Source organism: Protopterus annectens, chromosome 5.part0 (genome assembly GCF_019279795.1).
Source record: "Protopterus annectens isolate FY-2018-M chromosome 5.part0, PAN1.0, whole genome shotgun sequence".
In the NCBI taxonomy this organism is placed as follows: Eukaryota; Metazoa; Chordata; order Ceratodontiformes; family Protopteridae; genus Protopterus; species Protopterus annectens.
In genome coordinates, this window is record NC_056735.1 from 1,640,079,704 (window position 1) to 1,640,097,882 (window position 18,179).

At 40.9% G+C, this 18,179-nt stretch overlaps 1 protein-coding gene across 1 annotated transcript in view; it reads left to right on the top strand.

The window, feature by feature from the left end:
• Positions 1-425: 425 nt before the first annotated feature.
• CFAP298 (cilia and flagella associated protein 298) overlaps positions 426-18,179 on the top strand; it is a 497,670-nt gene continuing 479,916 nt past the window's right edge. The window contains exon 1 of the mRNA XM_044071424.1: positions 426-597. Within this exon, the coding sequence (XP_043927359.1) occupies positions 432-597 (166 nt within the window). The 5' untranslated portion in view covers positions 426-431. The remainder of the gene's footprint in view (positions 598-18,179) is intronic.

Here is an 18,179-nt window from a genome sequence, read left to right on the forward strand (position 1 = left end):
TTTGAGTAAAATATATTTTTCCCAGTGTACTAGCCCTCTGCACAGTCTGGCTTTCACTCCTTTCTTAATGGATTTTAACCTGATGTGTACTGTGTAAGACAAATATGTACAGAGTTACAGCTACTCCAGAAAGGAGCAGTTATTTGAATTTAGAAATGATCTTGTTTGATCACAATATTAATATGTGATATTATGCCCAGATCCAGAGGTGTATTGTGCCCAGTACTTTCTTTGTTTTCAAGTCCTGCTTTCCTCATGGAAGGGCAACAAGGCTGTTTATCTTGTAGTGCCTGCTTTCTGAAAAGGATTGTAGCTTATAGGTATCTATGAGCTCAGTGTGTCATTCTTTGCTGTCTGATGTTTTTATGTCAGTGTTTTTGAATCATGCTGAGTTTATATGTAACTATCTTTTCATTTTTATTATTTAAGAAATGGAAGAGCTAGCAGAGCATGGTATTACCCTGCCTCCAAACATGCAAGGACTGACAGATGAGCAAATTGAAGAGCTTAAATTGAGGGATGAGTGGTCTGACAAATGTGTACCCAGTGGGGGAATGGAATTTAAAAAGGATGAACTAGGGCGCCGGAATGGACATGGTAAAATTGCTATTTTATATCTTTAAGTTTATCACTGCTTTTTTAGCAGCTTGCATTGAGCGGTATTCTTTTTATGAAAAAGATGAGACTTGCATGTGTATTCTAGTTTAGAGTGTACATTTTCAAGCCTGTGTATCCCTAACTCCTTATATTCGTTTACTTTATACCCTTGTGCAAGAGTAAGATGAAATGATTTTTGCCAATACACTTGTGCTTAAAGTTATTGTCCAGTTGACCTGGATCAGTTCTTCACATGTGTAGTCTACATATATGTTTGATTTTGAACATACCAATACCCAAAAGAAGTCATATGCTTTTTGATGCTATCCATGACTTGGATATCACAATATTACAAAGCGATTTCTAACTAATTGGCAGACACAACTGGACCCCACCAGCTCTTCACCATTCAATAGTGCTTTCAGTAATTGCTGTCAGGCCTTCATTTTTTGGCTTTCTTACTTCAAACTGTGGCCATTTTCCATTCCTTATTTTAAACCATCAACTATGGCTTTTAAAAGCATCTCTCATTAGAAGCAAATTCTTTTTGCAGATACCTATGTTAACTCATTTGTGCTGCCAACCACGTACCTGATTGAAGAACTGGTAGTCAGAGCTGATATGTTTGAAATGTCAGGCAAGTCATAGAAAAGTAACTGAAAAGCATTTAATGATTAACATCTTCATAGGTTCATAGGTGTGTACTAGGCTAATGGCCCTGGAGCCTTTACAAGCCTAGCTCGTAGAGGTGCCCTGGCATCTTGCTGCCTGACGTTAGTGCCCACAGCCTCGATCAAGTAGAGCCACTGGAGTGATCCCCAGGGTGAACTTCCTATTTCCCATCCACTCATCAAGATTTCTGTTGAAGAGGGCAAGTGAGGTGCTCTGCTTGACATGCATGGGGAGCCTATTCCATAGAATAGGCATTCTCTGGGTAATAAGCCTGTCCCTCCAGCATGTTCTGTTGATTGTAGTAATGAGGTTGAGGTCTCTGGAGTGTGTGGTGCAGAGGGATTGGGATTTCTTTAGACATAGCATTTCGAACAGAGCAGGGTTAGACATGGCCCTGTAAGTCAAGTGGAGATCGCCTCTTAGTAGACATATGAGACCGAGAATAGCTGGAGGTTTTTTGAGCCTGTCTGTATAGGCCATGTGTTTAAGGACCAGAATTCTCTTTGTGAGGTACTTTTGTGGCCTTTCCAGCTGTTGCAGGTGTCTAGTGAGGTACATGCCAAATGGGGCATTATACTCTATGATTGGTCTAATGAGGGAAGAGTAGAGTGAGATGATGACCTCTCTCTTCCTGGATGCAAAACCCTTGGTAATGAGATGTGCCACATAGAAGGACTTCTTGACCACCGTGGCAATGTGGTGGTCGAAGGAGAGGTTGCATTCAACCTGGGTCCCCAGATCTCTTATAACGCTTTCAACATTCAGTGGGCTCCCATGGATGTAATTTGTAGGTACTGAGTTTTTCCCAAAGGGGATAACAATGTATTTTTTGGCATTAAGCTTAAGGCCATGTTTTAGACACCAGTCATTGGTCTCAGTGAGGCCTTTTTGTAGGATGTCTACATCACTTGGGAAGTTAATAATAGCCCCCAGCTTGCAGTCGTCTATGAACTTGGTCAGCCAGAGTCCTTCCATGTTGTCCTGGACTTCTGAGAAGTTGATGCCAAACAGGAGAGGTCTCATGACAGATCCCTGTGAGACTCCATTTGTGACTGGTTGGCAATCCGACTTGAGTCTGCAGTTCTTACACTGTGGGTTCTATCTGTGAGCCAGTTTGCAACCCACCTGGTGATATAAGGGTTGATGCCGAGTTTGGTGAGTCTGTCAATAATACCTGAGTGGGGAATGGTATCAAAGGCCTTGGCCAGATTGAGGTATGCAGTATGGACTATCTTGCCCTCATCCACAGCCTTGGTGTCTGACTCAAAGAAGTCAACCAGGTTGAGCAGGCATGATCTATCTTTCACAAAACCAAACTGTGTGGGATCTAGAATTTGGGGATTCCCTATATCCTTGTTATTTAGGTCCATTATGATGTGCTCCATAGCTTTACATATCAGACTCGTTAAGCTAATGGGGCGGTAGTTCCCAGGGTTAGTAGTCACCCCTCCTTTATGTAGAGGGATGAGTGTGGCAGTGTGCCATTCATTAGGGACAAAGCCAGAGGTGAGGCTGTAATTGAACAGGGCACGCAGGTGTGGTGCCAGTTCAATTTGTATTTCATTTAGAACACATCCAGGGATATTGTCAGGTCCCATGGAAGCTGTATTCTTGGCCATGGACAAAGCAACTTTAACCTGTGCTGCATTAATGCTGGATGCCTGGCATTCTTCCGGTATTGTGATTGGTCCTTTAGGGGGAGAGACAGGGGTAAAACTGGCACAGAATCTGTCAGCCAGTATATTGTCAGTGTCTGTTGGCTCAGTATAGGAGGTAACATTTGTGCAGTAACTCAGAGCAAATCTGGGTAATGCAGTGGAGGTTCTTGATATAACTATATAAGGCTTTGTGGTTGTTTTTAATGTCTGTCACAATTTTGCCTTCATGGTTGGCTTTAGAGGTTTTGATGGGAGATTTAAACTTTTTGTTGAGGCTAATAAGGGAGGTTTTCCAGTCTTGGGACTTCCTGTGCCGTAGTTTCTTCCTTCTGTTGTAGAGTTTATTGATAGTGGGGGACCACCATATTTTCTTCCATATTTTGGAGGAGAGCATCTTGGTTTTGTTGGGTATGGCTAGTTCCATGCATTTATGTACATGTTTGTACAATGCATTGGTGTATGATTCAGTGGTCATGTATCTGTTTTCCATTGGCATGGGTGCTGTGAAGTCTGCTTTGGAGAAGTTTTTCATAGTGGTTACTTTTGCGGGAGGAGTGGGCAAGATGTGGATTTCCATGGTGATTAGTTTGTGGTCAGATCTGACCAGGGAGGAACTGACTATTGGTGTAGAGCAACGCTCACTCATGCTAGGAATAACAAGGTCAAGGATGTTGCTTCCACTAGTTGGGGTAAGAATGAGCTTGTCCAGGGCATTGGAATTAATGAATTCCAGGAAACATTGGGCAAGTGTATTGGTGCATGAGTATTTTTCCCAGTTAATGGAGGGGTAGTTGAAGTCCCAGTTAATGGAGGGGTAGTTGAAATTACCTAATATAAGGGTGTTGGGTTGGACCCTAATATTTTCCAGGATGCTTAGGAACGTGGAGTGAGAATCTTGGGCTATGGTTGGGGTCCTATAGCAGGCTACAACCTGAATCACTGTCTTAACCAATTTTAGTTGTACCTGAAGTATCTCTGATGCATTATGCTGAGCTACTAGTCTAGAGGTGTGCATGTCCTTTATGAATATGGAGACACCACCACCTTTGGATCTTTGGTCCAAGTTCTGGGGCCTAAAGGTGTGGAAAGAGTTATAGCCTGGTAGTGCAGGGGTGCTTTCTACTGCTTCAAACCAGGTCTCCGTTACAGCACAGATGTTGATTGTTCTCCATTTTGAGGAGTGCTTTGTGTGAATGCATCTCAATTAATGAGGTGTCATATTCCTGCGGGCTGACAGGTTGGACAATTGCTTGGTGCTCTTAGAGTTATATGTGTGAACAGTCTTTTAAATTATACAGACAGAACCTATTTTTTGCTTTATTTGTTTAATTCAAATATTTTTTGATCATGTAAGCTAATTAAGTGCATCATTGAGTGTTGCCTATTCAGCATTGCAGTGAAGCTGGATTGTAACAATACCATTGTGTATGGTTTGCTGAAAGAGACAAGACTGCCTGTACAGCTACCACTGTATAAATGAAGCAGTATACAGTATAAATGTGTAAAAAACGTGTTAAACTGAAAAGCTAAATTAACTGATGTAAAGTTGTTAAATCTTGCCGTTTATTCTCACTGATGGGTTCGGAGCTGATCCTCGGCTCCGACACGGCCGATAGCAAAGCTCAAGGTTTGCCAGTAGCTCGAGACCAAGCCCCTTATCCCACAATGCATTGCTGGAATTACCTCAGATCTAGTTTGCCGCGTCAAGAGAGATCTCTGTGATCCAGTTAGCTCGGACCATTTTGACAAATCGCAAGTTTAAAAACAATTTTTTTCTAGTTTTTTGGGTGATTGCTAGTGTTCAGTGTGTTTCTAGTTTAAAATAATAATAGTTTAGTAGTTTAGTTTTTTTGTAGAGATCTACCCTGTGTGTAGTTTTTGTTTTCTTGGTGTTAGGCCCTTTCTTGGCCCTATTTAGTCTTGCTATCTTCAAGTGTTATTAGTTTTCTTAGTGTGGGCTTAGTTAGCCCTGTATTTAGCCTTTACAGGTATTTTTTGTGGTGTTCTGTTGCAAGAATGTCTGATGAGAGAGAGAAATCTCATCCCAAATAGGGGTTTAAAAAGTGTCCAGATTGTGGACAGAAAATGTCCGTTAAGGACGGACATGTCCAATGTGTCTATTGTATGGGGGCTAAACACCTCCAAGACACCTGCAGTATATGCCATTCCTTTTCATCGAGGGTTCTCTTAGAAAGGAAGAGAAAACTTGTAGATAGGGGGTTACTGCAGCATTCCTTTTCTGAAGTGCTGGGTAGCCAGGAAAGTGCCAGCACTTCGTCAAAATCTTCGAAGTTTTCTGATTCCAAACAGACCAAGAGGGCAAAGAGATCAGAGGGTACAGGGTCATCTGCTCCACAGCTTTCGGAACCGAGTGTCCCTTTGGTTCAGAGCCAGCTCCCAGTCTTGGAGCCAGTCTCCGAGGTCCCCTCATTTGCTCTGCTCCATTCAGCACCTTCGGTGCATTCCTCTAAGTCTTCGGTCAGCCTTTCTGATTTGGATATGGATCGGCTAGTGCAGAAGCTTTTAAGGGCACCAGGACTTGCTAAATTGTTGTTGGCACCGACCACTTCGTCGGAGCCGAAGACCATTGAACCAGATTTGACTACTCCTCTTCCGAGCTGTACTGGACCCTCGGAGCCAAAGTATCTGGAACCGATGATTGTCGAACCCTCGGAACCGAGACCCGCACCGGGGTTATCAGTTCCATCTACTCGGACGTCCTCGGCGCTGACCGAGGATGCTAGGAGCCGACGTTCTCCTGTCGGGTCCGGGGAGGATAGTCGGACTGATATGTTGGTGCTGACTCTTCCTCTTGGGGCTTCGGCTCGGATGAGCTCGGCTCCTACCTCAGGCTCAGAGCCTATGGTTTTGGTGTGGGAGGATCAGACGGTCCATTCGGGTCCATCTACCCGTTCTCGTCAGAGCCATGGCGCCTTCGACACCATGAGGAGAGTCATGTCTCCTAAGACATCGTCAGCATCGGTTCGGCCTTCCCTCTCCCCTCAAGTTCCTGTGTCCGCTTCTTCATCTACTGGTCCCCTTGTGAATCGTAGGGACCCTGAGCCTCAAGTACCCCCACAGGGCATCCCCTGCTCTTCCGAGACCTCCCCAGATCCCCCAACTGAGGAGGTACCCAGGAAGAGATTGTGCAAGAGTAGGCACTTGGACTCTCCACAGGAGTCTTTGACATCTGACACTGACCTGGATGAGTCAGAAGGGTCCCCTCGATCCCCCTCTTGAGGATATCTCCTTTGCAGAGATATTAGAGATCCTGAATCAGAGGGCCGGTTGGCAGTCCAAAACCCTTACTGAGGATGAGTCAGTACTCTTAAAGGCTTTTGGGTCTCAACCTTCCACTTCTTGGGTGTCTCCGCCTGACAATGAACTCATGGATCTCATCTCTCGTAAGGCGTGGGAGTCACCGGAGGCCATGGAACCTGTCCCTTGGAAGCCAAACAGGTTTATCTCTGCCCCAGTGGACAAAGCCTTTTTAACCAAGGGAATGCCTGTTGATGCCATGGCGGTAGCTGCAGCCACCAAAAAGGAAGTGTCTGAAACTTCCACATCTATCCATCCTCCTAATAGAGAGTGTAGGATCATGGATAGATATGGGAAATGCATGTTTAGTTCAGTGACCTTTTCTCTTCGATCGCTAAACTACTTAACCCATTTCATGAGACTCCAAAGAGATCTCCTGAAAGAGCTAGGAGATGCTCTTCAGGGTATGGTAGCTGCAGGGGTGGCCGACAAAGTCAACACACAGCTTGCTACCCTAAATTCGATTGTGAACTCGTCCATGCGTCTCATATCATATGCAGCTGATGGTTCGAGTAGAGCCACTAGTTCAAGCATTGCTGTGCGGAGACAAGCCTGGATGAGTCTCTGTTCCTTTGCAGAGCCCTTTAAGTTTTCCTTTATTAACACTCCATTTGATGGCTCATCACTATTTGGGCCTAAAGTAAAGGAAACATTAACCAGGTGTGAGCAGGAAGGCAAGACCCTATCTGCCGTTGGAGTCCGTTTTTCTACCCCTACTTGGCCGTATCCCCAAGGGCCATAAGGGCGGACAAATGTGGTTCAGAAAAGCACAGGTAACCTTCCAAGACACACGTGGAGAAACCCCCTCTAGAGGCAGAGGAGGGGGTTATAATGGAAGACTCCACTCGCACGGCAGAGGGGGTCCGCAGCAACAGGGCGACAGAAGACAGTTCTCTGGTCAGCCGTACCAGCACCCCTGAAGGGAGGCCCGGCTGTCTGGCTCTGGAGGCAGTCGGGGGTCGCTTATCTTTGTACCCAGAAGCCTGGCTAAACATAACATCGGATACTTGGGTACAAAGCATTATTTCCAGAGGATATTTCATACCATTCTCTACTCCTCCCACTCCTGTATACAGAATCCCAGATGTTCCACCCAGTCTCAGGGAGCAAGCAGTCATAGAGGTCCACAAATTGCTAGAAAAAAGAGTCATCCAACCAGTCGCAGCAGACCAAGTTGGATTTGGAACTTACTCAAGATTCTTTTTGGTACCAAAAAAATGGGACTGGAGACCTATCTTGGACCTCAGCAGACTCTATCAGTTCGTAAAGAAAGAGAAGTTCCAAATGGTCATGCTTCAGTCCATTCTTCCCTTCCTAGGGAAAGGCAATTGGATGTGCTCCATAGATCTCAAGGATGCGTACTATCACATAAAGATGAACAGACGCTCCAGGGATCACCTGTGTTTCCAGCTGGGAGCCAATCATTACCAGTTTCGAGCCCTGCCCTTTGGTCTCACTACAGCCCCCAGAGTGTTCACCAAATGCATGGCAGTGGTCACGGCTCACCTGAGGCGTCTAGGATTCCAGGTGTTTCCATACCTAGATGATTGGCTCTTCACTACTACCACCAGGCATCAGTTGACTCAGGCAACACAATACACTCTGCCATCAATTAGGCATTACAGTCAACTTCGAAAAGTCTGCCTTATAGCCATCGCAGCATACTGTTTTTATAGGAGCAGAGTTAGACACCTCAACCACCACTCTGTCTTCCAATTGAGAGAGTCTCACTTCTTCACCAACACATCAACTCATTGGTGTCAAAGAACAAAGCTACAGCAGCAGGTGCTAGGTTTGATGGCAGCTGCAGTCCTGGCCTTACCACTCGCAAGGATGCATATGTGAATCCTTCAATGGCTCCTCTTTGCTCAGTGGTCTTACCAGAAATTGCCGATGCACCACATAATTCTCATCACGGATACCTGCAAGAGAGACCTTCGGTGGTGGTTGACGTCTCTTCATGTCACAATCGGAAAACCCTTTGTTGTCCCCCCCAGTAGCCACTGTGACCACGGATGCTTCCCTGATACGGTGGGGGGGGGGGGCATTTTCAGGGGAAAGACTGCCCAAGGCACATGGATAGATCAAAAGTCACATCTGCATATCAGTGTTCTGGAGCTGAGAGCGGTACTTCTGGCGTTGCAGTACTTTCTGGACTGTCTTCCTCTAGGGACTATTGCAATTCAGACGGACAACATGTCAGTAGTCTGGTACTTGAACAAGCAGGTGGAAACATGTCTTACCCCCTTTGTCGAGAAGCCCTCAGGGTCTGGCAATGGGCTGTTTCGTCCCAGGGTTTTCTGTTAGCAATGCACATCCTGGGAAAATCCAGCGTGATAGTGGACAAGCTAAGCAGGATGATATTGCTCCCTCACGAGTGGTGTCTCAAACAACAGGTTGCGGAGTTGATTTTCTGCAAATGGGGCCATCCTTGCTGCGACCTCTTTGCCAGCCACATGAATTCAAAATGCAGAAGCTACTTTGCCCTAATACCACCTCCGGGACATCCTCCGAGATATGCACTCGTACACAATTGGCCCCCCGGGTCTCCTCCGAGAGATGCACTTGTACACAATTGGCCCCCCCCCGGGTCTCCTTTATGCATTCCCACCCTTTCCATTGATACCCAGAGTTTTACAGAAAGCAAAATCGCTGAGAAGTACTGTCATTCTCATAGCCCTCTACTGGCCTTGTCAGGTTTGATTCCCATTTCTCCACCATCACCTGTTGGAAGATCTATGGATCCTGGACCCAGTTCCGGACCTTCTGATGCACACGTCAGGGGACCTTCATCCTTCCCTGCAGTCCCTGAAGCTGACTGCTTGGCTAATCCACTTCCCCTAATTGCCAAGCTTCATTCAATTTCAGAAGGTACAAGACAAATTCTCTTTGTCTTCTCACAAGCCATCCACCAGAAGATTATACTGCAGTAAGTGGAAAAGGTTCTCAATTTGGGCCAACACACAGAAAATTGACCCTTTCCGAGCTCCGCTATCATCCATTTTAGAATTTCTGACAAAGATTTTTAAGGAAGGGGCAGCAGCTGCTACAGTTAGAGTCCAGTTAGCCGCCATCTCAAATTTCCACCTTGGATTCGATGGCTCGAACGTTATGGGCCATAAGTTATCTAAAACTTTTTTTAAATGTGTTCTTCACATGAGACCTCCTGTCAAAATTCCTTATTCTCCCTGGAATTTGAACTTTATGCTGTCTCAAATTATTCTCCCCCCTTTTGAACCAGCATCTTCTTGTGACCTCAAATATTTATCCTGGAAAACTATTTTTCTAGTGGCCATTACTTCTGCCCGCAGAGTGTCAGAACTTCAAGCATTATCTGTCAGACCACCGTACCTGATTTTCCATGCTGATAAGAGTATCTCTCAGAACAAACCCCTCATTTTTGCCTAAAGTCTTTTCTGAATCCAATATCAATCAGGTCATTGAGCTGCCGGTCTTTTTTCTGAACAACTCTAACAAATTGGAATACATGCTGCACAAACTTGATGTACACAGACAGCTTAGATTTTATCTTGACAGAACTAAGGATATTAGAAAATCAGATCAACTTTTTGTATCCCTTTCAGAAGCCAGAAAAGGTAATCCAGTGGCTAAAACAGCTTTATCTAAATGGTTATCAGATTGTATATCCTTTGTTTATGCAAATGCTAACATGCCTTTGACACACAAACCTAAGGCTCATTCTGCCAGAGCCGTTTCTATGTCTTCTGCCTTTCAAGCTAAATTGCCCCTTGACAATATTTGCGCTGCAGCCACGTGGTCTAAGCCTCATACCTTTATCACACATTACAAAGTAGATGAGGCTTCCAGGGACAGGTCTTCCTTTGGTTCCACGGTACTGAAAAACGTACTTCCATGAGCCACCCAAGATTGAGGGTGTTAGGGACGCTACCCATCAGTGAGAATAAACGGCGAGATTTAACAACTTCACGTAAAGAAATTATGTACTTACTATAACGTTTCATGTGAGTTGTTTCTCGCCTTTATTCTCACATCCCTCCCTCCTTCCCCCTCCTGGCTGACAGTAGACTTAGAGGCTAGTACTATCCTGGCTCCTCAGTACTTCTTTCCTTTGGAAAGTGTTTTCCTTTTAGAGTAGGGTAAAGGTATATGTGTATATATATATATATATATATATATATATATATATATATATATGTATATATATATATATATATGCAGCAAACAAGATCTGAGGTAATTCCAGCAGTGCATTGTGGGATAAGGGGCTTGGTCTCCAGCTACTGGCAAACCTTGAGCTTTGCTATTGGCCGTGTCGGAGCCGAGGATTGGCTCCGGACCCATCAGTGAGAATAAAGGCGAGATAAACAGCTCACATGGAATGTTATGGTAAGTGCACAACTTCTTTTTTTAGCTTTTTAGTTTAATGTAATTGTAAAACATTTTTGCAGTTTACTCATGCAGTTGAATGTAGTGTTTAGCAGTACAGTTAAGTTTCACTGTGATTACAGTGTATAAATGTACTGGAAGCACATAACATGGCTGCTGCATGCATAACTACCACTCCTGGTGTAGTACAGGCAACATGCCTTTCAGTTTGCAAGCAGTAATATGCTAAGTTCTTGCCATGTTTTAGGCTTTCCTACTTTAAGTACTGCTTTGTGTGCAGGAGATTTGGTCATCCTTGTTGTTGTTGTATTTTTCGGCTTTAGGTTAGGGGTCGCCACAGCAGAACTCCGGTCCGCTAATGATTGGCAATAGATTTTTATGTACTGAGTTGCCAGCCCTAATGTACAACCTTCAATGAAGGTACGCCCATTTACACATGTCTCCACACAGAAGATGCTTTTAGCTGAGAATCGAACAGGACAACGTCTTACTGTGAGGCGACAGCGCTACTGCAGCACCACCACCGCAGTTTGGTCATCCTACTTTAAGGAAATGCAAGATATTAGAGAACTTATTACTGGAAGAAAAAATAGGCTGGAAGGCAGGCCAAGCACTTCATATTCCTCACCTTCTGACCAAGTAGTCATTCAGGTTAGATGTAAAATGTTGCTTTTAATCAAACTGGAGTTATAGCTGTAGCATTGCCGGATTGCTACTGATATAAAAATCTACAAACCATAGTATATTGGCAGAAAAGTAGGTAAAGTTTTGTCAGAGAATCATTAACATTTATTGAAGAAGCATGAGAACCTGTTTTTCCTTGTATTCCTAAAATCTGTAAAAGCTTAATTCATATTCAGAAAAGCTTAAAAACAGGAAGATCTATTCATCTGCCAGTCTTTTTGTTACAGAGTTGCAGTTTTTCTGGCCATCTTACTTCAATGTGCTGTTAAGTTGTGGTGTCTTGATTGGTTAACAGCCTGTTTCTTGGACAGAGTACCTCAATTAAAGTAGTAGTTAAAATGCTAATGGGCTAAAGTTTTTTTTTTTTTTTTTAATACCTGTAATTAGTGTTTTGGGCTGCAAACAACAGTTCCTTATTTGGGAGAATGACTAGTAACAACATTATTTCATTTTGTTTCACACTTATTAATTTTTTTTTCTAGATAATTTTTCTTAACCAAAAAATGTTACACCTGGAAAACTATCAGTCTGTTGATAAGCATGTTCTCAGAATGCAGGCTGTGAAAATATTTGCTGAAAGTAATTTCAGTAATGGAGTTTTCCCTGTTCTCTAATGTTGTATGACCTTAGAGTGGGTATATTTACGTTTAGGGGACGTTTTCCCATGTGCTGGGTGTAGGGACCTTGACTGTCTGCAAAACCTTAATCCGGGTTTCACTGCTACAGATTTTGATAATATTTATATATTTTTGCCAAGCTGGCATTTGGGATCATGGTTGTCATTCACTCAACCTGAATCCAGTACCCCTACAGGCTTGTTTCAATTAAAAAATAAATATATATATATATATATATATATATATATATATATATATATTTTTTTTTTTTAAGGGATAACATGTTTTTTATGGATGTTGCATTAATGCCTTATGATTTGTGCAGGGAATAGAGAGTATTTTGCTGAATTTATAGAAGTGTTAGTTAATTAATTTGGTTTGCAACATGCTTTAAACATTGATTAAAAATGTTATTTTATTACCCCATTATATTGGGCAGAGGGAGCACCAATTGCAAATACATTTTGTAGAAAAGAAAAAAAAAGTGGCTGTTAATATATTTGTAGTAGCAAAATGTGTACATCCACTGCATTTACTAAAGGCTCTCTCTTATAGAGACTCAAAGTTTGATTAAATACCAGTAAAGAAGAAAGTGAATTTCAGATGTGTAAATGAGGTAGTCAAGCAGAGGTTGTTGAGAGTTAAGAGAAGGTCATTGCTTGCGAGAAGGTCATTGCTTGCTATCACTTTAAAAGCTGAGGATGAAAGTCTAGAGAGAGAGAGAGAGTTGAACAGAAAAGGGGAACTAAATCAGATTTCTTCATGATGTATACTGTTATTACATAAAGATAATTAAAATATTTGAAAAGATTGGTTTATTAGGTGATGCGAGTTTGAAAAAATATTCCCAACACAATGAAGGTCTTGTAGAAGAGCCAGTAATTTAGAAACATGCTGATTGACATTACATACATTGAGAATAAAAGAGGAAGCTGAACAATCACTTTTTTCCAGCGAAAAATGTTTGGTATGTACTGGATATTAATGGTAAAAATTTGGTTTGAGGACAGGATTTTATCTCTAGAACCAGAAGTGCGGTGTATGCCATACACCCATTGTTGAAAAATGAACTGTGATGGCAATACAAAAACAGTGACTTAAAAAGCTTGCAGTTGCATCTTTAAAGCAAGATGATCTGATTTTCCTCACGCACCATTGCTGAAATATATACTAAGAGAAAACAAACACAGGGCTCAATTGTCAAAACTTTAATAAAATGCAGAATAAAACAACAAAGCTTTTCAGTAAAAAAACCCTCTTAGTCAATGCTACAACAAATGTACAACTGCAGTGAAACTGTATATACAAAAACTAATTGCCAGCCATTAGTAATTAACCAGTTAAAAATATGACATCATCTAAAGTAACATAGACACCCGGAAAAACATGAAAAATTCAACAAAAATTCATAAAAAGTCCTTCCTAAATTTTCAGAACAGGTTTTATACTACTTTTTACATTTAATCCAGGTGGCTTGTCTGCCCTAAAGTAATTTAATCCACCTGTACCCAGCCATTTTAGTTCTAATACCTGTATCTCCACCTCTGACATTATCATATAGTTTCTGTATAACCCTAAATTTAAAACTGTGGTTACTACCTTAAGTCATAATATATTTAAATAAAGCAGCACTGTCTACTTTTCTTATTTCATAAAGATGTGACTGTATTCTTTATTTCAAGTTTTGATTAGTTTTCCTGATGTAAAAATGTTTACATTTTACATAGTTAGCCCATAGACTATTTTATCAGTAGAGCAAGTGGCAAAAACTTCAAAACTGAAAATACTCTTTGTGATGGGATGTACAAAGGTGGTCTGTACATTAATAGTATTGCAAACGGAACAATTATGATATGGGATCGTACCTTTAATTTTCAGATCAGGGACAGAAGTTTGTCTAAACATCAAATATTTGTAACGCAAGTGTAATTTCAAATTACTCTCTCTACTGAAAGTGAAGCGAGGTTTATTTCCTGTTTGTCTAATTTCTGAATTTGAAATGTAGATGGATACGAAAGTCATGTTTTATTAATTGTAATGTTCATGATTTTGCCTTCTGTTTTTGCTACTTCCCTTGTGAATTTTTGCTTTTATGGTAGATCACTGAGTTTTTTTTTTTTTACCTTAAGTGGAATTAAAAAAAAAACTTAATGGATATGCCTATGCCCTTGTAGTGATATAACACCAGCGTCTGCATTTTTGGACACAACTTGTGCATGGTTCATTGTTCTCCATAATAATTTTCTCTTATAGGACTCAAAAGTATGGCATCTCTGACATCCAGGTTTAAACGACATTTAATATTTCTCAGATTTCATTCAGAGCTATGAGCATATTTTAATAAAAAAAGTTTAACTGTTTTTATACTCAGAGATTGAATAGTGCATTGCAGTCATGAATGGTTTTCTCAACATCGATATTAATACTTTGAGTGTCTTATCTTTATATGACTTTTATGTTGTATTTCTTAACTTCCTCAGTTCCTTATCCCACAGTCCTCACTTTCTTATCCTCATTTTACAACTACTCCTATTTCTTTCATTATCTAATTAACTGCAAGTATTTTATGTACCAAAAGGGAGCAGTTGGGATGATGTTGTCTGAGTTAGAACCATTTCATTACATTCTGTATATGTGTAGTACTTCTTTCATGTCACTTTATTTGCAAAGCTTTACAGTATTGTTTTGCTGTTGATTTCTGTATATATTTTGGTTGGACAAAAAAGTGGTTCATGTGGATCAGAGCTGTAGTCCAGTTAACAAACTTCAGTAAAATAAAATAAATAGAGCTGTAATATCCCATGATTTGTGAGAAACAAAACAGAATCTGGAACAGCCTGCAAAACTGGAAACAATTGAGATGTGTGATTTTAACAATATGTCCAATAATGTGGGCTTCAACCCTCCCCAGTTATGTTTATAAGTAGAGTAATGTGGGTACAACCCCTCCTTGTAAATTACGTCATGCAAATCGGAACTAAATTAACTGGTTGTCACTAGTTCATTCCAGTTTCAAGAATATGTTTCATGAGACATGTTCAGTCCAGTGGCAAGAAGAAGTGTCATGAGACATCTTAAAGTGGTAATGTATTTTCAGAAGGGGGCTTGCTTACTTATGTTCTGTTTTTTTTTTTTAAAGGACCACTACAAGCAGAAACTGGAAAAGTAAATATGTTTATTTGGCTATGAAGTTCTGTGTAGTCCAAACAAAACCAAAACCAGAGACGTCTTCCCAAACTCGACCAAAGAATTTTATTGAATGCTTTTGTCTGCATAAATCAGCTGACTTCTTCAGAATAATGAAAAACCAAATAAACCAGTAATAAATACCATTTAGAGAACATCACATGGCACAGGGATTGGGAGGGTGGCCTAATGGTTAAGGTGTTTGCCTTACAAACACAAAGTGCAGGGTTAGAGTCTCACAAGGGATAATTGGCTAGGCTTAAAATGGCTTGCAAGGGCAGTTAGCTTAGTACTAATCTATGAACTATGAACTATGATTGTCATATGGCCCAATTCTTACAAATTATATCTCTTGTCATAGGAATATGATTGTTATATTTCATAACATACCTAACATAATTACCAGTGCATTTGGTATGCATAGGTACATCACTTCTATCTGAAAAAAACAGGTGTTGCAAAAGTGTCACATTCAGCAAGTGCATTTACTTTAGCCTGATTAATTATAGCTCCTTAGCTGAAAATCTATGGACATTTTAGAAAGTTCAGATAGAAACTGTTCATTACTGGTATCGAGCCTACTTGCCCTGATAAACTGAATCTTCATAATACTTTTGTATACAGATCTAGGATGCATGCTATCATAATGTAAAAATCTCGTCGTTTGAACATTCTTCCTATGTATGGTGGTGTCTTTATGACTTTCTTTTAATATAAGGGTTACATCTAAAAAATCAATTTGTTTATTAGAATGTTTCAAATCAAAAATAAGAAAATTAGTAGTGTTGTGTAGTTCCATAATGAAGGTTTCTAATTGGGCAACCCTACCCATCCAAACTAACAGTATATCATCAACAAATCTCACATAATATTTTAAATATAGATCCTTAAAGGTGGACATTAAATGACCATTATAGATGTGTTTATCCTCCCAGTTTGCAAGAACTAGATTGGTATAAGTATTAGCAACTGGGGTGCCCATAGCAACTCTCAGTTGCTGATGAAAGAACTCTTCATTAAATATAAATGTATTATTGGGAAAACCTGTAAAAAACAAAAAAGAGAGGCAGAATCAGCAAGTCCAACAAACAAACTGTTTTGCTGATTCTGCCTCTTTTTTTTGTTTGTTTTTTATAAATATGTTATTGGTTAGACTAAATCTAACATTCTGCATAATAATTCTGTTTTGCTTCCTGCTAAACTACCATGCGCATTCAAAAATTCCCTTATTGCTTCAATGCCATAATCATTGCGAATAACCATAACTAGAGACTTAATATCCAGTGTTGCAAAGATGAAATTAACAGATTAAGTAGTACTATGCTATCTGTAAAATGATCTAAGAAAAGCATTAGTATCTTTGATATAACTATTACTGTGTACTAGAAAAGGAGACAATTGCTTTTCTAGGTGTTTAAAAACAGATGTGGTTGCCCCTCTGTTGCCAGAGTTTGTAGGTCTCATTGGTGGAACTTGAGCATTTTTGTGAATTTTGGGCAACCCATAAATAGCTGGTATAACAGGTTCAAGTGTATACGAGCAACTGTGTTTTAACATCAGAGATGTAGTTATTAATAAGTATATATTTATGTTAAAACGTAATTGTATGATATGCTTATGGAAGGTTCCATTATTCCTGAAACCTTATGGGTTGCCCAAAATTCACAAAAATGCTCAAGTTCTACCGATGAGACTTCCCAAAGGGTACTATTATGCATTTCTTGGCATTTAGTTTTAGTCTGCTGCTCTGACACCAGTAATTTGTTTGTGTCAGCCATTCTTGGAGAACATTGGTGTGGGTGGGGGATTCTGTGACTGCTCCTAATTTGCAGTTGTCTACAAATCTGGTCAGCCAGAGGGCCTTGATACTGATCATGACTTCAGAGAAGTAGGTGGCAAAAAGAAGCTGTCCCAGGACAAAGACTTCACTGGTGACTGACCTCTTTGTAGTAGTGAACTCCCCAGTTCTAACTTCCTGGGTCCTGTCTGTGACCCAGCTGGCTATCCACCAGGTAATGTAAGGGTTTATACTTAAGAGCTTCAGTTTAACAATGCCTGTGGGGAATATTGTGTCAGATGTCTTGGTCATGTCAAGATAGGCAATGTGAACTGTTTTGTCATCAAACATAGCTTTGACAGCCTTCTTAAAGAAGTCAGCTAGGTTGAATAGGCATGACCATTCCTTGACAAAGCCAAACTGGGTTTGTTCCAGTGTTTGCAAGATTCCCGTGTCATTATCGATCATTTAAATGGCATTTTATATGAGAATAGTAAGACTTCAAGAGGGCCTGATAGGTTAAGTTTCATGTTATTTAGAAGACAGCCTGGGATATTGTCGGGGCCCGTTTATGCTGTGTTCTTGGCCTTAGAGAGAGTATTGAGGACCTGTCCTGTAGTGGTAATAGGGGGAGTTATATTTTATGGTATTTCCTGGGGGGGGGGGGGGCTATGGAAAGCAGGGTAAAGTTAGAACTGAATTAGCCATTAGATAGGTTTGCTATATTTTCTGGCTCAGTATAGATGTCACGATTAACAGTGAGGTATGTGCAGAATTGTGTATTGCCTTTGAGACTGTGGACAAAGATAAGGAATGCATTGAAGTTATCGGTCCGGGAGGCCAATTTTTCCTCATTTGGCTTTGGTAGAACCTTTTTTCATGATTTCCTTGCTTCTGTTATACAGCCTGTTGATGTTGGGATTCCACCAGTTTGGCTTGTTTTTTTAGTTAGTTCTGTATTTATTCCTGGTGGGTACAGCTGCCTCTGTGCAGCTGTTAACATGCTTGTATAGAGTTTTTCTGAACAGTTTCACATAGGCATCAGTGTTCTTAGGGTTTAGGGGGGCTTAAAATTTTGCCAGGTTATCACATAACATTAGGAAGTTAGCCTTAAAGTATTTCCTGAATATTCCAGGGTTAGGTGGGATTATTGGTTTTATTTTTACTTCAAAGCAGACCTTTTTATGGTTTGATATCGCTAGAGAGGATATTACACTAAAGAGTGTGCAGTGCTGTCTCATATTAGTGAGGACCAGATCCAATATGTTTGTGCCCCTGGTCAGTATATTGACAGTCTGGTCC